Consider the following 20,931-nt stretch of genomic DNA (forward strand, 5'->3'; position numbering starts at 1 on the left):
CTGCACTCTCATTTCTCTTGACTCTCTTCGTTCCCTTAGGCTGCTCTGGCCACCATGCTAAAGAATGAAGATGATCTGAAGATGATCTGTTACCTTTTGTATAGCTGAGAATACAAATTAGTTGAGCAGAAAATGCTAGCTTGCGTCATCTTTCATATTCTCAGCAAAAAGTGAATAGTAAAAAGTCAGTTGGAGGGTGTGATGGTTTAGCCCAGTGTCCACCAAGTCATAAAATCACTCCCCCTCCCAAACTGGACAGGAGAGAGAGAGAGAAATATAACAAACAGCTTGTGAGTTGAGATAAGGATGGAGACATCACTGAGCAATTAGCGTCACAGGCAAAACAGACTCAACTTAGGGAGAAGAAGGTTTGATTTATTAAAGAAACAATAGAGCAGGGGGATGAGAAATAAAACCATCTTAAAAACACCTCCCCCCACCCCTCCCTCTTCCCAAGACTCCCTTTCCTTCCCCTACAGCGGCACAGGGGATGGGGATTGTGGTCCGTTTGTTACAGATGTACTTTGCGGTTGCTGCTTCTCAGGGGGAGGCATCCTCACACTTGCTACTGCTACACTGTGAGGTCCCTCCCCACGGGAGACAGTCCTTCACAAACTTCTCCAGCATGGGTCCTTCCCATGGGCTGCAGCTCCTCACCAACTACTCCAGCATGTGGCATCCTATGGGGGCAACTCCTCACACCCTGCCCCAGCCTGGGTCATCCACTGGGAGAACAATCCTTCAGGGACAGACTGCTCCAGACTGAGTCCCTCACAGGATCACAAGTCCTGACAGCAAACCTGCTCTGGTATGGGCAACTCCCCCACGGACTTCCAGGTCCTGCAAGGAACTTGCTTCAGGGTGAGCTTCCCACAGAGTCACGGCCTCCTTCAGGTATCCACCCGCTCCAGCGTGGGGTCCTCCGGTGGCTGCAAGTGGGTCTCTGCTTCCCAGTGGTCCTCCATGGACTGCAGGGGGACAACCCGCTTCACCATGGTCCTCACTGCAGGTCACAGGGGACTCTTTCTTTCAGGGGACTAAGCATCCTCTTCCCCCTCCTTCAGGTTAAAGAGCATGATCTCTTACACCAGTAAAGCTGGTGAGTGTTGACCATGAACTATTCTAGCCTTCAGGAAGGAGGGTAATGTGCCATCTGTTCTGATACTAGACCTCTTTACTCTGAGGTACCTAGTATCAGAAAAATGTGCATTGTTCATTGTGAAAGTCCTCCAAAGCCTCTGAGAAAACAAAAAGAGAAATGTAGACTAAAGAGCATCTTCATGGCTCATTGTGCAACACTACTGATAATAAGACTGGAAATGGCACAGCTGCTGCCATCCCAAAGTCCACCACTGCTTGATGCACTAGTATGGAAATGCATGCTTCTGACATGAAAACCACTAGCTTTTCAAATACCTTCTTGGGACAGTGGTTTAATGATTTTGTTCTTGCTCTTTGTTCTTAAATAAGTTTCTTGTGTATACATGAGCACATTTGCATGAAATGCAAAGTCTCAGCATTCATGATATATTCATGATATTCCTTTGGGTACCCTTTTTTAACTAGAGTTTATTATAATGAGGAGAAAATGTCATTTTAATTTTTTTTTAATTAATCTGTGTTGTTCTCTGTTGGTGACCCTAGTAGCTTTGGGGAGGAAGCTCATGCAGTAGAGAATTCTTCTTGCCACATATTAAGACAGTGAAGGGTTTAAATTGTTGGCAGTTCTGAGCCACCTTGTGTTGAATTAAAAGACTTTTTTGACTACAGGTAGCATAATAGGTGTGCCAAGGCTGTAAATCTCTCTCCTCAGGGAATCTGTTGTATGCTACTAGAGGGATTTGGTAGTGACAGCAAATGTGGAAAGACAGATTTCTTCCAGAAAATCAGAAGTGCTGGTGTGGCTTTACAAATGGATCTCAGGTGTGGAAAGTATTTCATGTATACTATTGCCTGAAACAAGTGGATCTGCAGAGTGACTGAAGTTTTTTTCTACTTCTCTTTCCCCATCCCTAAATGCTTGAGATTTTCAGAAAAGCAAAGCACAGTCCTTATGTATTCTGATGTGTTGGAAAGGGTCTCTTATCTCAGCAGTTCTTACTTTTATTGCGAACAGCAAGGTTCATTTTGTGCCGAGAGTGTCCAGAACAAGTGCTGGACACTGTTCTTTGCCATCTGTAAAAACATTCCAGCACCACCATTTTTGCAAATTATGCCTAGGATAGTGTAACTGCCTGAGTAAAATCCACTGTGCAGCTCAACAGAGAGACCTTCTGTTTCCAGGACTGCCAGTCCCTCAATTTTTATACATTTACCCACTGCTCTCAGAGAGAATAAATAATACATGAACATATGCACCGGCTAAGTGAAATTTCCTTCTGATTGTAGTGAGATGCTAGTTAATAGCAATTAGAAAATATATTTCTTTCACCTTTTGCCAATTGTGCTTTATATACCTTTAGCTCCTTTTTTTTTGTTACAAGTTTCCATCTTATTTTTATTTTTAGATCAAATTGCTTTGGTCATTTTTCATATGTTGGGGAGCTTCAGGTTTGAACCTTCTTGAACACGTTTCTGGAAGATTTGCCTTATTTGAATCAAAAATAGTGCTACCGCATAAGTGCCCTTAAATGCTGTGTTTGCTAAATCTATATTATAATAATAGGAGCTTTGAAAGGAAAACTGATTGACATTAATCCCAAATGAAATGTTTACTCTCTGTTTAATACCTGGTGGGCAATTTGATACTCTGAATCTGTATTAAACAAGAAAAATGTTTAAGAAGCATTATAAAGCCTCAAAATCAAGTCCTCTGGTGTGCATGCATTATGAAATGATGTTGAATTGTATGATCAAATACTGGGTTTTGCTCTTATAGAATTCATAGAATAAATCTTTTCTGAAGGCTGACTTGGAGGTTGGAGGTCTATGACTCGTTCTCAGACCTGTTATACATGTGGGGCTAGGCAGTAGAATGCTGCAGCTGAACTGTATTTCATCCTCCAGCCTCCACCATAGAATCCCATATCATGTTAAACAGGTCAGTGAAAAGAAGCTATTTGCAGATAAGTGATTCTTGCTTGCTCTCTAATACACAGAAAACTGTCTTTAAATCTTATGGTCTGACACTGAGAAGTATTGATCTCATAGCTATTGGCTCAGTTGGATTTGTACAAGAATATTTATATACCTGGGAGAAATTTGCTCTAGATTTGGAGCATATAAAGTTGAAAGGATTTTTTTTCCCCTTCATTTTAGGTTCACAATCTCATTTGTAAACTCCAGATAATACAACTTTCTTACAAATTCAGATACCATAGAAAAATTGATAGGGGGGTAAAAATCTCTCTTTGGATAGCAGTGTTACATTATTTGTTCCTGGTCCCATTTTTAGCCAAACTGCTGTGCTCGACGTTTTCTAATCGCACACTCTACATGCTTCCTCACTCAAGTTGTGATACAAAAGATGTTTTAGCAAATTTCAGTCTAGGATTTGATAATAGGATGCGTCAGGCAGCCTTTAGTATTGATTGTTGCTATCCTTCCTAATCCTAGTTGTTTATACCTGGCAGTATCTGTTCAGGAAAGGCAGAGAGGGATAGGGGAAATGCTGTACTTAGCCTGCTACAAAGAGAGCTGTCAGTCCTGGGGGCAGGTTGCTATGTATAACAATCCATGTTCACATTTGCTCAGGCCTCATTTGGCAAGAGTCACAATTTAGTTGTGGTGCCATTTGCAGGGGTGCTGCATACTCGTCTTCAAACTCAAGCCACTTCACTGACCATCCCCTCTGGGCAGCTTTGTCCTATATGCTTTTCAGATATCATGTCACAGAATCACAGAATCTTAAGGGTTGGAAGGGACCTCGAAAGATCATCTAGTCCAACCCCAATGCCAGAGCAGGACCACCTAGAGCAGGTCACACAGGTGGGTTTTGAATGTTCCCAGAGAAGGAAACTCAATGACCCATCTGGGCAGCCTGTGCCAGTGTTCCCTCACCCTCACAGTGAAGAAATTCTTCCTTGTATTTCTTTGGAAACCTCTTGTGTTCCAGTTTATACCCATTGCCCCTTGTCCTATTATGGGACATCACTGAGAAAAGCCTGGCTCCATCCTCCTGACACCTGCCCTTTACGTATTTGTAAACATTGATGTGGCCACCCCTCAGTCTCCTCTTCTCCAAGCTAAAGAGCCCCAGCTCTCTCAGCCTTTCATCATAAGGGAGATGCTCCACTCCCTTCATCATCTTGGTGGCCCTGTGCTGAACTCTCCCCAGCAGCTCCCTGTTCTTCTTGAACTGATGGGCCCAGAGCTGGACACAATATTCCAGATGTGGTCTCACGAGGGCAGAGTAGAACGAGAGAACTGTCCTCCCTATCCGCCTGTTCTGGATTTGCTCTGTCGCTGCCTCTGCCCAGTGTTACTCATCTCAGCTGCAATATACCTTCTCTACAGTGAGAAATTTTAAAGCAAATCTTTTCAGATTGTTCGGATGATATTTTGATGTATTTTGGGTTTCAGTGGCAAAGGTAGATATTTTCTTCCAGAAATGGGATTAGCAAACCTTCCCAAAATACTGACATTTCCTATAGATGGCCCAGTGTTTGTTCTTGTGCTATAAGAAGCTTGGACAACAGCATCTGCTCTGGACTATCCCAAACAGGACTAATATAAAACCATACACTTTCTGTGTCATGTTTCAAGATAGAGTACTGCAGTCAGCCCAGGATTGCCTAGTGTCCTCAAGAGCTTGAGATTCAGTGGACCATGAAACTTGTCTCAGAAAGATGCGATGTGGCATTACGTTTTATGTAACACAGTGTGCTCTGTAATTTGCTCTTTTAATGCATGCGTAGAAACACTGAATTACTTGCAAGAAAGATTGGTATTGCTCTTGTCTTCTGGAGGCAGATTTTGTTGGTTGTTTTCTCTAATTTTTGCCTAAAACAACTGGGTTTTTGGAAGTCAAATGTGAATACAAATGTGCTGGGAACATAGGTCTCCAATACAGGGAGAAGAGAGAGATGGGGACAGGGAGAGCTGCGTGATAAAATCTACAGGAGAATCACGTTTCTCAGTCAGACACACTGGGTTACTTTATCTCTTTTTCTAAAGGATAGTTTAATGAGGACTGGGTGTCAGTAAATATCAACAGCTCCAATAGTTTAATCTGCGTTATCATTAAGCCAGTTATCAACCAACTGTTTTAACAATCAGCTCTGTTACTAGCTTGATCCATTAAGACGATTAAAACTCTCTTTGCTTCATTTTAACCCCTCAGGATGCAGCTTCTAGTAGGTGAGTATCCTTATCCTAATGTGTAGTATGTTATGGTAACTATTGATCCAGGTCTGTTGTAGCCACTCGACCTACTCTTTGTGTCTTTAACGATTCAGGAGAGAAATACCTTTAGGTGGTCGTAAACAGTCCTCTAAATCTTGAAAATCAATGTGAAATGAAAGGAAGTTAATTATAATTTGCATTGACAGCACTGCCTATTACTTAGGTTGCCAAGTATTTCTATTACATGAGCTTGGATCGTTTGTGGAGAGCAGGTGCAGGAATTACACTGTGGGGTTTTTTCATGTTCAGAACTTTGTGAAACACTTACTTTATGCTGAGTTTTTCATATTCTACACATCTGACTAAGTCTAAATTACTTAGGAAAATTTAATCAAAAGCTAGTTTGGCCTTATTTAAGATTGGGCTGATGAGAAAATGGAAGAGGAGACAGGAGAAATGCATATTCTTTTGCCTGTTATATATTTCCTGAATGGCAAGTTGTGCTGTGAAAAGATCTTCCATCTCTCTGGCTTGAAATGGGAAATTATCTGATGACCTCAAATAAAGAAATAATATTAGCTGGTCAAAGACTATGGGGCAGAGAGGCTTGGGAATGAGAAAAGGCCGAGACTTGAAAAAGCAGGCCGGGAAAAGAAGAATGAACAGAAAAGTCTGAGAAGTGAGAGAGCTCAGGCTGAGAAAGCAGGGCTAGATAGATCAAGACTTGCTAGCAAGGAGAATAGAACCATCAGAGTGGGCAAAATCCAGGAAGTAGGATGGGAGACATTAGACATTAGCTGGATTAGGAAACCTCAGGTGTTTGGGGCTAGCGGGTTCCCACAAAGCACATCTCTTTCAAAAAGCTAGAGCAGGACCCAAGGTGTTTTCTTCTCCTCCTCGCTTTGTTGCCAGGAAGCAAGCTGCCTAGGTATCCTGCTCGCCCTGCAGCACTAGCAGGTTGTCATCTTTTTTGAGTCAAAACAGTGGAGACCTGTATGGAACTGAGCGCACCAGGTTAGACGATTAACCATATGGCTGTCAGCACAACATGGTATGGGGGGAGGCATTTCTCTGGCTTCCTTGTGGTAGGAACGTAGGAAACTGCTGTCCTTTCCTCAGGGTCTTAATATTCTCTTTTTTAACATCAAATGAAACACTCAGCATTAGGGAGTGCTGAAATTCAACTTGCTTATGCATCCTGTAATTTTTTGTCTGAGACATAGTTGTTTTTTTCTCCACATGTGCTTTGCTCAGTGAGAAAAAGAAGCTGTGCAGATACGATACATTTTTTGTCTGGCTTGCCACAGAAGGAAAAAAATGCAGTGTCAGTGTCAAGGAATTACTTGAAGAAAATGACTGTAATAGCCACAGGTACAAGATCTGGTCCTCTAAGACATCTGGGTTTCTTTGTGGTCTAGTCATTTTGAGCTAAACTTTTCAAAGACTATCATTACCTGTTTTACCTAAGTCATTTGAGATGTCTGATTCTAGAGCCTGGAAGAAGATTGGTAAAAATACTGCACGTTCTTTTCTGAAACAGAAGTTCAGAAAAGCATTTCTGAGGCATCGCAAATGAAGTACTGCTCAAATCAGCAGATACTTCTGAAATTGTGCCATCTGTGCTTTAGCTCACTCTCCATGTAAATGGTAATAATGCTACTTCTAAAAGAATGTTGTGGGAGATTTTGAAAATAAATTAGCCTAATGTTTTGTGATGCAGTCAAGAATAAAGAATTGGATGAGGACGAAGGCAGGAGGACTAAAAGGGAGCTGAAATATTATAGTACAAAATACAGCGTCATGCACCTACTGTCTAATGCAAATGTCTCATAAACATGGAGTTCATCAACTGGAAACTACAAAGGAGAAAGAAAGGTCTGTGAGCACTGCTAGATCTTGTGATAATTGAGGCAGTACTTCATAGTCTGTTACATTGTGATCTTAAAAGGTCTCAATGGCTATCACAAAAGCACTAATGCTGTTGGTCTTTTGAGAGAATTCATCTGGACACTTGTATATACTGTCAGCTCTGTAGTGGAGAGATGAGAGCAAACTGGAGAAAGTGCCCAAGGAAGCAGTTAGCAAAGTCAGAGGAATCGGTGCCCAGTTTTAAAAGGCAAAAAAAGATGTGTGGCTTATTGATATTTGCAAAATGAAGGTGGAGGGATGAGTAAGACAGCAGTTTGTAGATATACCTGACGGATTAACACCAAGATGGAACCTAGCTGAGCTGAGGTAGTTTTGCACTCAACAGTAAGCAGGTTTGAAATTAGTAAGTTTAGGTAGAAAAATGAAGTAGTTGCAAGTATCAGAGTAGTGAGAGTCTGGGGCAGTATCCTAAAGGATAGAGTGGAAGGAAGGCACCTTGTTTGGCAGGAGGAGTGGCTTGAACCCTTTGAGAAAGGTGTGAGCAGGGCCTGATCTCAGACTCAGGAGGCTGTAGCCAGTTAAATGTATTAATTACAGCAGATGCGGCATGCACGCTTGGACATCATGCATGTAGTGCACGTGGGTGGTTGACCTTTTCCTTCTCTCAAGTGAAATCAAGTCATTAGGAATTATCTCTAAATATTCTGGCCCTATACTTCAGAGCTTGAGCTGCTTTAATCTTAGTATGCCTTGGGGAGCCAGATGACCAGCGTATCTGCCCTGGAGAGCCTGGGAGCAGATGAGGAGATCTCTTTCAGATGGCTGGTTTTTAACATGCAGCCAGAGAGGTCTGTTGAGTGCCTGACCATGTGTGGAAAGGAGGGAACATATTGCACTCTTTGTTAACATTTGCAAGATGCAGGAAAGCTTCATGTCTATCTGCTTCAGCATATCTACTTGTCCTGGTTTATATAGCGTATTTGAATGGAAAGCTATCATTTGTGTAAGGGCCAAGGGAAGAAATACATCGTTGGAGTGGGAACATTGGCATTCTTAGCCTTAGCCATCGCCTCCACTTCATGTTTGTCACATGCAATTCATATCATTGAGGAACAGGTGTCACTGCTGATCTGATGTGCCACGTCATAAAAGCTCTGATGACATTTTGTGACCTCTTAAAGTCTAATGAAAAAGGTTTGCAACATATAAATGCCATCTGCCATGGCAAAGCAACTTCCCAGTTCTCTAATCACATATGCCTCTTGTAAAATGCTGCATCACCTCAAAAAAAATCAGCATATTAATGGAGGAAGCTTGTCATTTCACTCATTCCCAGATTCTTTACATAATTCATTTGTTCACCTTTTTTTTTGCATATTAAGAACCCTGAAGGGTGGAAGTTGCAGCAAATCTGTGATAGCTTTAGGAGTTCCATTTCATTAGAGCAGTATTTACTTTCTGATTTTTTGGTATTTTGAATTGGAACCATTCTCCCTATGATTTTAATCTTTTGCAGACACTCATGGGGTTCACAGATGGAAGCGTGAAAAGTCTGAGCTGTCTCAGGAACATGTAACAGGACTTTTAGGGGGGGTGTAAAAAGAGGGAAGTTTTCCTCATTAACCTATGTTTATTCACTTAGCCCACTATGGGAACAGAGATGTGCTAATTACTTTAAATTGATTCAACTTGTTTGCCAGTGTGTCACGCCAATAGCCTCATGCCAATGTGGGATAAGGAGACCAAACTTTGACTTAAGTATCTGCTGGACTGGCAGTTTATATAACATACAGGTTTTTAATGAGTAGGGGCAGTTTTTATAGCCTGAGAAAATAAGCAGAATGTTTCATGCTTGGATAGGAGAGAAGAGCACTTTAACCACTTATCCTATTCCTTACATACTGCTGTTGTTGGGTGCTCTAGCTTTTACATGTAGATAGACAAACTTTCTAAAGAGAGAGTTTATTGCAGAAAACATGTACGTATTATAGGCCACATACAGAAGAGTTCCAAGGCAGAAAAACTGCAATGAGAGGCAACAGATCTACCTCCTGTCATAAACGGGGCTTTTGTCTGTTTTGTCTGTTTTCCAAGAAGCGTGCAAGCATTGTCTAGCCCTCATGGCCATAGGTGAAAGAGTTAGGTCCATCTTTATCACTGTATTACAGGCAGAGAAGAAGGTACACTGAAAAATGAAGTGACGAGACTAACAAATCTGTGTAAGCAGCAAAACAAGATACCAGAAAATCTGCCTTGCCAGCCTGTCTCATTACATTGTTCCCATGTGCCCTGGGCCCATTCTTTTGACTATGTGTGTACGTAGCATCATGTACACGTGCATAGCAGACTTCAATACTGATTTCCAATTCTGATTTTTAGAGATAAGCTTATCATTTCCTTGATATGACCTACCCTCAGGCTTCCTATTGGTAGATCTTTTTCTTTCTTCACTGGGGTACTAAGGGACAATGTGAATAGGTGTCACAGAATGGATGAATAGTCACACAGAGACAAGGGAAATCAAGAAGCATGACTCTGGATGTAAAGGCAGCAGTATGTTCTCAGTCCAGCACTTGCAAGGCTAAGTCATTACACTGTGCTGCTCCTCTCACAGTAGACCGTATGGTGAGGTCCTACTGTGCATGTACTGCCCCGGAGGGAGCAATGGAACTGAAAAGCCTGCTGTGCAGGAGTTCAGTGGGTTTTCTGTAATTGTATTGCCATGCAACAGTTTCAGTTGTCTTTATGTTTGACTTGCTTTTATAGATCCAGAAGAGATCTGTAAAACAAGATTATTCTCAATTGCCATTCATACAATTCTTACCTAGCCATTCTTAATTTTGTATTCATGTGGAGGTTAGGTGGGATAAGTTTTTGCATTTGCTGCTCCACAGTAATGACTGCTTTGCGTATTTTGGCCCTGAAACAGGAGAAGCCATCTTCTTTGCGTTAGTTGCAGAGTGAAAATGGTTATGCTAGCAGTTACTGCAGGCTGGTTGGTGCAGTATTAAACTGCACCCTATTTCATTGTGGAATTAGCCCGTTCATGTAGCCTGGGAGGTACCGGTGCAAACACCTGAAACAGATGATATTTGAAATCCTAAGAGGGTATTGTGAAGCTTTTTATCACAGCCCAGTCGTAGCTGACATTTAAAATGTGCAGCAAGAAAGAAGGAGTGAGATTAGGAGATGTCTCAGTAGAGGTACTGCAGCTCATCTGGGCTTTTCAGAGCGAGAAACTACCCAACTGGGTATCACCAGATGCCATCAAAACGCTTGCTTTGTTGTCTGCTTAAATAATAACCAGGTACACTTGTGTGTGGGAAGGGATTGTCAGGGGGAGAAAAACTATTTAGCACCAAGCTAAGAAAACAGCAAAGCACTTGCTGTTTAAAAGGCTGCATAAAGAGCCAGGCCTGTTGCTTTCCTCGCACTGCTTAGCAACTTTTTTTCATTTTAGGAACTTTCCGCTGTACTTTCTGTGAGACTGAAGTAGAAGAAGATGAGTCGGCGATGCCCAAAAAGGATGCAAGGACACTCGTGGCGAGATTTAACGAACAGATTGAGCCCATCTATGCGCTGCTTCGTGAGACGGAAGATTTTAACTTAGCCTATGAAATCCTTGAGCCAGAACCCACAGAGATTCCTGCCCTGAAGCAGAGGTAGGAATGTGCCTCGTCTTCCCTCACTGCACTGCTTCCTTGCGGTGTGTTTTTCTGCTCTATGAGGCTTTCCCAAACCTAGTGCAGCCTAGTGCAGCCTCTGACTGTATTTGTTCAGCACCAAGTATGCAAGCAACTGACAGATCCCTGAAGGAAAATGTGATTTATAAAGAGACAAAGGGCTGTAACCGTTTTTAAATAAAGAAGGCAGATGACTGTTTTTCTGGTCAGCCTCCTGTATGATCCTGTGGGATGCCCTACTGCTTGCTATGATGCAGCTGGTGTGTATACCAAGCCCTTGCCCCAGTATTTAAGAAATGCAAATCACAGCTACTTGGAAAAGCTCTAAAGGTGCCATCTACAGTGTCTTCTTTCTCTCAAAGTCTATCTTTAATTTATTCCTTTTGCTTCTACCTTTTGAAACTAAGCTATCTGCATTCTACACTTTGCATTCTAGTTAAAGACATTACTTTGCATTAAGAGTATTTTTTTTATCTGATTTTCTCATACTTTTCATACAACTCTTCTTTTCAGGAAGAGACCATGTTATAGACAAAAACTCTTTAAAATATTCCTGCCCATGGGAAATGACACTTTTCTTTCAGAACATTCCTAGCTGTACAAAAACAGATGATGTTTAAATAATGCAGAAAGATGTGGGGAGCTGTCAGTTTTGTCAGCTGTGGTGAAATGTGATGCACATCTCTGTGTTTTAAAAAAAATAATTAAACAAATGGGGAGTGGGGAGAATGTACCACAAGGGGAAAAATTCCCACAGTGCCTTGGGGTGCTTGACTTTAGTTAATGGGAGACCAAACAGGATATTGCTTTTTCATCTCAGGCTAACCTTGAGAGAGAACATCCCTCATATATTCATGCTAGACAGTTTCTAATTAATAGAGTAAAAAGTTCTTGCTCTAGTCATAGTCTTTTTCTAGCTAAGAAGGTATCTATTTTTCCTTCTCCTTCTGATAGAAAAACAGAAGTAATATAGAGAGGGAAAGAGATTTTTCCAAGGTCACTCAACGTGTCTGTGGTGATATGAGGAGTCTTTGAAGCCTTTATGCCCAAGCTGAATCACTAGCTTTAAAATCTGTTTTCTGTAGTTTGAGTAGTAGAAGAGGGATAACCTTCCCCCTCCCCCTACTCTCCCTGAAAGAAAGTAATTTCTCAGTCTTTCCCTTCTGTACATAGGAAATTATCACAGCAGAAGCCTGGTGCAGTCCCATGATTAAATAGCAGCACCCACTTACTTGACTCTTAAATACTTTAAAAACATTGTAAATGATTAATTACTTTGTGCAAGGAATGACAAAATAAATAGGCGGCTTTTTAAATGCTTTCTTGAACACAACTTGCTTCAGCACATACAGTGATTTAATTATTTATTAACTCTTATTAATTTAAAGCAGCTAATTGCATGAAAGTGCTGCTGTGAGATTTTTTTTTTAACGTGCCAAACCCTGGGTTATTTATTCCCTCCTTTTTTGTGGAGTCTCGAGTGTCTGAAATCATTGACAAAACTGATGTTTGATGATTCTGAAACAAGCAGAAAAGGTCACAAAGTGCCTGCATCCTCTCTTTGCACTGATGCAGGCAACTTCATGTGTTTCCAGGAGAGTTACAGCTCCAAGCAACCACACTGACATTGCGTAACTGTCATTCACCTGCCACGGGGAAACTGGGCAGATCTTTGTTTATGTCTTTCTAGGAGACGGTTAATTTTCTTAGTCTTGGCAGAGCATGAATTAACCCCACAGACTTTGAAAGAGAGATGTTTTACCTAAGCCCTTCTCTGTGGTTTTCTAAAAGACATAGATTTTGATATCACCTAATTTTATTATGTCAAAATTGAGTGTTTTTTTTAATAACAAAGTCTTTACAGAATTTCTTTTCTGTGGTCATGTTATCAAGGACCATGGATTGTGTGTTGTGAAGTTGAAGCTCTTAAGAACAGTTAAGTGAAAAGGTGCTTTATTTCAACCATTGCACAGAAAGAATTATCCCCATTATGCAAGACCTTAATAGTTTGGGCAGGAATGAGACAAAAATTCAAGTTGTTTCCCTGTGGCACAGTGTGATTTCTGTGGGCCGTAAGCTGTGTCAAGGATTATTTATGTCACCTTTAAAGTCAGCTAAGCACTCATTAAGAGATTTCCAGCAGAGTAAAACAACTGTTGGGTAACAGAGCAAATATAGTCACCTCCGGGCCACTGAACTGCCACAGTTCCTGGTTGCAAGATGGCCGTGCAAAGTCTAGACCTAGGTAGGGAAAAAGCAGACCTTGGATCTGAGGGAGAGATATGTTTAAGAGTGCACTCCCTTCGTCTGCTCACACATCTGGCCATTTGCTGTTGCCTGATCAGTGATGTTCAATCCTGCTCTTCAGAACAAGTTTGCTGAACAGAAAGGACTCTTCCTGCAGTAAGGGGTCACGTAGTCTTGAGGGGTTACTCCTACGAACAGTACCACTGAAGATGCAGTTCCACAAACAAGAAAGTAAACTGAGGCACGATTGCAAAACTCACCAGGGTCTGAAAGTAGACAGAGAAGTGTCTACATGGTTCCACCTAAGTGTGGGACGTTGCAGTAGATGGCTTAAAGTAATAAGTACTGTAGGTGTCTCTTAAGAGTTGTTTCTTTCATTTTGAGAAGTTCCTGACGTCATGGAAGTGTTTCGCTGCTAAGTGATACTGCGTAGGAAAAGAAGTCCATTTCAGGCACGCTCACAAGCACCTCTGTGCAAAAGTATTATTAGGCAGTTCCTGGCACTACCGAGTGTTCAGCTGTCACGCCGCAGTCGTGGGGGAGAGCTGCATTGTGTGTCTTGTGAGGAAAGTGGATTACATAAAATCGTCAGGGAAACGCTAGTTAAGAGATTTCTATTGTGTGGGAAGCAGAGTGGTGCTTTTCACAGAACACGCGCCTGTCTTGGAGAGCTGAAAGGTACCAACACTTGAAATAAAGCACTGGGAAGAAGGTCTCTGTGTGGTTCCTGAGGTTATATAAGCAGTACATGTGCATGAGTCTTCTGGCCCAAAATTCAAGGCTGCAAGGCTGATGGCAGGAGAGAACCGGTTAGTTTGTAGATACATGCTAAAACTGATGCTGTGAAGTATTTTGCTAACAGATCCCAGCAAGCTCCCTACTGGGAGGCCACGAGTAGCCCTTAATCCAAACTGTGGCTAATTACACCAATATTTTGTATCTGAGGAAGTGAGATGGTTACCTGCCTGTGTAGTTTCCTCTCACTGTTTAGCCTTAAAAGTCTATCAGAATTAGCTTATCAAGCAGTGGTTAAGCCCTTCCTGAATTAAAAAATTGCGTATTACTCAGGTCTTCTCCAGCTGCAGCCTGACTTTAAGCATCTCGCTGGGAGGAAAGGTTGTTGGGTAGATAGCAGTGACTGAACCATGCTCACTGACAACTTCTATCAGCTCAACTGGCAGCAGAGCAGGGACATTATGAATATCATTGATGGATTTGCTCTGGACAAGAGGAGTCCAAGCAGGTCTGTTACATGTGAAAAGCCTTAGGTGCCACTGGCAGTCAGAGGACTGGAATGATATGGCTGAGGGTGGATCTGTTTTCTCTGAGAAGATGAAATAAGATTTTGAAGCAGAGGAATGGTCATGTTTGGCTTTCTCCACCCCAGACAGCAGTGAGTTTCCATTCAGCTGCTTTCTCTGATCAATGCATGTGTAGCAGCACAGGCCAGAGGGAATATTTTAAGGCTTATTGCCATCACTATGCAGAAAAATGCTCCACCTGATATCCTCTTTCCATCAGATCCAAGCAGGAATGTTTCTTTTCTCCATCAGTCTCCTGAGCTAGAAAGGAGCCTGGAGGATAATGTGCTGGCTGCAGCTCCTCTCAGAAATCAAAGGAAGGCTGGACTTTGGCTGCTGTACCCTTTGCATCAGTCAACACTTTTCTTTCTCCAGTTTTTCAATGATGAGGGTAGTTCTGTCCTGCCTCCCCCGACACACCATCACCAATCAAAGCCCTTTGCCCAGCCCTAGTCCTCGGGGGTTGAAAGTGCCCTCTCGTCTTCTCTTCTGCCTGAACTCCCCAGTCCTCCCAAGGCTATGTCTATGGATAGTACAGGTCTCCTGTGTGACATGGGAGATGTGACTTAACATAGACACTGTCACTCACAGTGCAAGCAAAGGTTTGAACTGTGTTCTTGGTGAGTTAACTCTGTCACAAATCCTGTGACTAAGAACGGTTCACAGATTTGAGCATGCTGGGTCTCTGGGCCCATTATAATCTGATTTGTTTAAACTTTGGTGTGGTTTCTTTTTTATGCAGTATAAGGTTGCTGTGAAAAGGCCAAAAAGAGACTTTTCCAAATGCCAGATTACTGTTCAACTGCATTTTACTGCTGTGACTTTTAATTCAGGGTATTCTGTGATATTACATTTGTTTTTACGTGAGTACATCAGCAGCTTTAACGCTGTCTCTTCAGTTGTCATGGCCTTAGATAGCATTTCCCATTAGAGACCCCCAAGTTCTCCAAACCAGCAAGCTGGTGTAGAAATTTCTAGCACCATGTGTTAGAAATCAGAATGCAGGTTCTTGGTGCAGATGATGAGAGATTATTAATCCTAGTTTAAGTGTTGCAGTGCTGTCTGAGGAAGGGCTTGTTCTGAGCACTCTGTATCTCTTTGACTTTTGTGTAGCAAGGAGCGTGCAGCTGGGACAGGTTCAGGGGCAGCAGCTGGCCTTGCTGGTGGACACCATCGGGAAGCGTGGGCTACAAAAGGACCATCATATGAAGACTTGTATACCCAAAATGTTGTCATCAGCATGGAGGACCAGGAGGATCTTAACCGATCTGCAAGTGAAGGAAAGCTGGCCAGGGAGAGGCCAATCTGGCTACGGGAGAGCACAGTGCAGGGGGCTTATGACCCCGATGAAATCAAAGATGGTAAGAAAATGCAGTTATGCAATGCTCATAGAGTGCTGTCAAAAATATGTTCCCCTGTGTGTGTACAGGTCCTGCTCCCTACACTCCAGGTTTTGTCTGCTCCCCTGTGCTGTGCAAAGCACCTGTGTGTAGGTAGATGTAAAAAACCCTGGTTTATTAGATCCAGGATTGAAATCTAGGTCAGTAAAGCTGACTTACCCACAAAATTGTTTGTGCTTCTAAAATGCTAATTATCTGTCACGTATTCCACCTTCAGAGTTTATTGCTTTTGGACAAAGGTCTCTCAGTGTCATCTAGAAAAGCTGCCCCCCACTAATAACTCACATCTGAAAAATGACATTTATTAACATTTGGCCACTCTGAAGCCTACCAAATCTACCAGCAGTGGTTTTGTGCTTCCAGCCACCACTTTGCCAACTGTCTTTTTCAAAATGTGTTTTATATGAGGAATATGTCAGAAATAAAGCTTCTGGAAGTACAGTGAAAAAGTCTGTCACCATTGCAGGTGAGTCTTTCTTGCTTTCTATTTGCTTCTCATTATCTCTGGGTTTATTTTCATTCATGTTGGGGTCAGGTAGACTGTAGACAGTTGTCAAGATCTTGTAACCAGTAGTAGAAACATTCTGCTTTGGTAAGTGTACTATTTAAGCTTCCACATTAAAAATAGGAAATAGAGACCTTTTATGACTTTTACAAGAGTGAATCAATAGGTGCAATATTCCAAGTCATCTAGAGATTAAAGAATGAACTGTTGATGCCCTAGAAAGAGAAAATGGCAAAAAGGAAGCAGCATTTGTAAGCTTGAGACCCTGGAACTGGTGCAGTGCTTGGGAGAGGAGTATGTAGGTATAGCCGAAGTGAAGAAAATGGATGTGAAATAATGGTCAGGAGATATCTAACCATCTTGTTTGCATGTGATGCCTTTCAAGCACACAGATCTCACAACTTTTTCGAAATAGACTACACAAATTGAGGTGATTTACACAACCTCCTCCTGCAATTGGTAGCAGGTGTTGTTGTTACTCACCAGTCATGGTGAGTTCTCACCCTGTTTTTCTGCTAGACATTCAATTCACCTGTCGTTTGAAAGCATCTCCTTGAGATGGCTTCTGGTGTACACAGCATAAATTTTTCTCAGATGCCACTGCAGGCCATGGAGGGGGGAGTATATCTCTTTACAACATGATGGCATCACTGCTTAACCTCCACTACTGCTGGAGATCGAAGAGGCGACTTGTGGAAACAGTCTGAAATTACTGCTGCAACACATATCTATAGCTCTTGAGTGACATACGCAGGGAGGAAGGAAACTTGGGACTATTGACAGAAAAGATTTGCTGCTTGGATCTGTCAGGAAGAGTTCTCCAAAGAAAGAGACAGCCCCACTCCTGTGCCACAGTCAGACTTTGTGGAGCTACTCCCATGGTTGCTTCCCAGCTCTCAGTGTGATGAGCCATGACATTCGCTTACAGAGATGCTTTCCAGTAGTCTCTTCCACTCTACAGTCACAAGCAACAAGATGAGCACACGGCTGCTGACACAACACCTTCATTTTTCCTTTCTTTCAAGAATTTTCCCGGTGCATTAATAACAGTGGTTGCAGCCATCACCTATGTTTCACTGAGAGGGTTGTTAAGTATTAGAATGGGCTGCCGAGGTTGATGGTGGAGTCTCCATCCCTGGAGGTGTTCAAAAGCATAGAGGAGGTGCTGAGGGACACGGTTTAGTGATGAGCCTGGCATTGTGAAGTTAGTGGTTGGACTCTATGATCTTAAGGGTCTTTCCCAACCAAAATGATTCTGTGATTGACAATAAAAAACATGAGTCTAGTGAAGTTAGAGGTGGGTCTTTTGGCTTTTATTTTGCCACAGGAAAGGAACAATGACAAGCTCCCTGACTTTTAGTGCTAAATGCAGGACTTGTTTAGTTCTTGTTTAGTTTCTCAACATTATTTTTAATCCCAAGTTGAAAAAAGTAGCAAATACATTTTTGACCCTGTGAGACAGGTTTGGGCATCAGCTGCCTGGATGTGGTGCTGAAACCGCAAGGGTCCATGCAGACAAATGGTGTTAATGCATGAAGGCAGAATGCTGTCACTTCAACTCCAGCAATTGTTTAGAGGCAGCATCTTTTAGGTGCAAGGGAGAAATTTTGCCACGAGGATTCTATTCTACTTTTAGGCCTTGACGTAAAGGCCTTCTCCAAGCCAAGTCAAACCCTTCCAGCTGTTGAAAAGCCAAGCTTACCCAAAGAGGAGCACAGGCCATGTGTCCTGTCAGCTGTGAAGCTGCAATCCCCTTCAAATATAAGGTCCAGGTAGGGAGACAGAGAGCCTGACTGAGCTGCATTTCAGCTTGACAGGGCAGGGCTTGGTTTGGGGTCTGTATTTATGATTTGGATTTATGATCTGTGCCAGCAACATCCTGTGTTCTTGGTCACCACGACAAGTCCTCCAGGCTGTGGTCATAAAACCTAGAAACAAAGGGATAAAAAGGAAATAGCCTGTGCTTGTTCATGCGTGATACCTTGCTGTATCTCTGACAAGTGTCATTGCTAGGTGCATAGTCTGGGCACCTGGAAGTCCAGCTGAGGGTCACTCGAGTTGGATGCCTCCAGGGGCAGGAGGCAAACACATCTGCTCATTGTGTGTTTACTGTCTTCTCTTGCAATGAGCTCCTGGTGGAGGCTCCCAGCTGGAAGCCACAAGACTGACTCTAGGCCTCCCAGCTCCTAGGAAATGTCAATACTTGCTCTGCTGTTATGAGGAAAAAAACATAACTGTGTTTGTCTTTTAAGGGAGAGGAGGAGCTGGCATAGACAAAGGGTGCTCACCGGCAGTCATTAACGTGGGTCCAGAAAGCCTTCAAGGCCGTCACCCAGATCTCTGTGAGGAAACAGTCATTCTCTGATGTCTCTTTGCAGGGGGCAGGAATCTGGACACCTTCCAGGAGCGTGAGGAAGGCCGGGCAGCTCTGGATGATAATGAGGAGGTGATGCGTGCCCTGCTTATCCACGAGAAGAAGACACCTTCTGCTTCAACAGTCACAGTCGGAGGCGCTGCTCCCCTCTCGGGGGCCAATGCCAGTGACTCCGAGAGCGAGACAAGCGAGTCAGAGGAGGAATCCCCTCCCCGCCCAGCCACCACAGCCACCGCAGCCTACGGGCTGGAGGATGAGGAGGAGGATGAAGAGTTTGAGGTGGTGGCTGAAGACCCCACTGTCACAGTGGCCGGGCGCCCACACTCGTACAGCCAAGTGAGCCAGCGCCCTGAGCTGGTGGCCCAGATGACACCAGAGGAGAAGGAGGTTTACATAGCCATGGGGCAGCGCATGTTTGAGGACATGTTTGATTAACTGCTTCCTGCCGTGGCATTTTTTTAAAAGTGACTTTTTAAGCCAGAGACTCCCTAGTAAAGCAGAAGACTGAGGTGCATCTTTCCTCCCCTGTGTGCAGGGGCACTGGGACTCGGGACCACTCATCTGAGGCATCTTGCTCACCCAGAGCAGGGGAGAGCAGCAAGGCTGTGTGTGCCAAAACAAATAGTGGAGGACGAGTCTCAGAAGTGAGTATGCTTGCAAGGTAAAAATCTGCTTCAGGGTGCCTTGCACAGGCACTGCTTTAACCTTCTCTAGGGCCCCAGCAGCTGCCTTTCCCCGACTGCTTTGAGTTGATTTTTGTTGCAGATACTAGTGAAGTCCACCTCCCTGCCCTCTCTAGTCTGATCAGAGTGCTCTGCAGAGGAGGGCATGAGCATTGTTACAGCTGCCTGTGCTGAAGAAGAGAGGGAAGCACTCACTTGCTGAAGGCAAGCCTGGGCAGGGCTTGTAGTTGACCTCCTGCCAGCAGCAGCCCCTGGCCACCGAACTGGCTATTTCTCAGCAAGCCTGTAGGCACCAACCTTTTCTTGCTCCTGTTTGCCCCTTACTAGGTCTCAGCACCTCAAGGTCAGGTGTAACTTGAAACAGGCAGAGTGAAATTGCTGGCAAGCACACACAGTCACTCTTTTGTCAGTGTCCCTAAAGACCTCCGTGGATCTGAGCTGTCAGAGCGCTCTGACTGATCAGGAGATAACCTTTGTTTTCCATTGTTGCTGCCTGCTCCTTCTGCCTGTCCCTGTCCAAACTCCAGTGTTGCAGGTGGTTCGTAGTGGGCAGGGTGGCAGTCAGGCAGTGCCAGAGGAGTAGCATAGCTAGTTTTAATTGCAGTCACACTAGGGCTGTGTCATTGTAAGAGGAATTATGCAATTTTGAATTCTGCTTTGGCATACACTTTTACCTTAGGAAAACATTCATCAGTGCCTACTGAGCAATATCATGTTTTTAACGTTCTTCACTTTCAACTGAAAAATGTTTTGACAATTGTTGTGTTTTCCGATTCAGTGCTACAGTAAAACAAAATGATAAAAGAATTTTGTGTTCCAGAAGGTAGGGGCAGTATTATGTGCTGTTCCATTTACATGGGCAACACGAATTAGGCGCTCACCGAGACTGTAAATCTGTTTTCTACTAACTAGGCTTTCTGTGTTCTGCTAACCTTGTAATGTCTCCTCTGTGGTTTTTATTTTCAGCCTCTTCATATATTGAATTCCTTCTTTTATAAATAGTGTTTTAAGTTTGCTTTTAAGTCATTTTAAAGATAAATAAAAAGAAACTTCTCCCCTCTGTCGTCTTCCAATTTGTCATGTGCCTAGTTGGGAGCGTTGTTTGCTTATCATTTTGATTTACTCAATTCGAGAAAAAAGAACAACTTGAAGCTTTCCTTTGATGGAAGGACTATTTGAAATCCTACTGCACGTTTATTTCTCCTCACCTGAGCTTCCCTTGAATGCTTCCTGGAATCTCCTGCACTTCCAGGAAGGATGTTTCATTCCACTGGTGCTGTGGGAGGCCCTTTTTGATCAGCGTTTTCATTCCTTTTCTCCTTCCTCGGGGAAAGCGTAGGTTGATGCTGGGGATCCCACAGCCATCGTATTGCTCATTAAAATGGTGCTCTTGTGTAGACAGACTTCTGAAGTCTGGTAGCACACTTCAGAGCTGGTAAGTCGGATTCAATTATCAGCTAACAGATATACCTATTTTGTCCAGATTTAATCTGGTTGAATTCAAGGTCAACCCTGGGGAAAAGCAAGTACATTTGCAAGGAGCCAAAGTCGGAGACTCAGAACTAACCCTGAACACAGTGCGACTA

At 43.1% G+C, this 20,931-nt stretch overlaps 1 protein-coding gene across 5 annotated transcripts in view; it reads left to right on the top strand.

Annotated features, from left to right (window-relative positions):
• Positions 1-20,396, top strand: part of GTF2E1 (general transcription factor IIE subunit 1) — a 55,666-nt gene extending 35,270 nt beyond the window's left edge. For all 5 annotated transcript variants that reach the window (XM_062005414.1, XM_062005424.1, XM_062005445.1 and 2 more), the window contains 3 exons: positions 10,613-10,814; positions 15,497-15,744; positions 18,667-20,396. In XM_062005414.1, coding sequence (XP_061861398.1) covers positions 10,613-10,814; positions 15,497-15,744; positions 18,667-19,097 — 881 coding nt within the window. In that variant the 3' untranslated portion in view covers positions 19,098-20,396. The remainder of the gene's footprint in view (positions 1-10,612; positions 10,815-15,496; positions 15,745-18,666) is intronic.
• The last annotated feature ends 535 nt before the right edge of the window (positions 20,397-20,931 follow it).

Source organism: Colius striatus, chromosome 1 (assembly GCF_028858725.1).
Source record: "Colius striatus isolate bColStr4 chromosome 1, bColStr4.1.hap1, whole genome shotgun sequence".
In the NCBI taxonomy this organism is placed as follows: domain Eukaryota; kingdom Metazoa; phylum Chordata; class Aves; order Coliiformes; family Coliidae; genus Colius; species Colius striatus.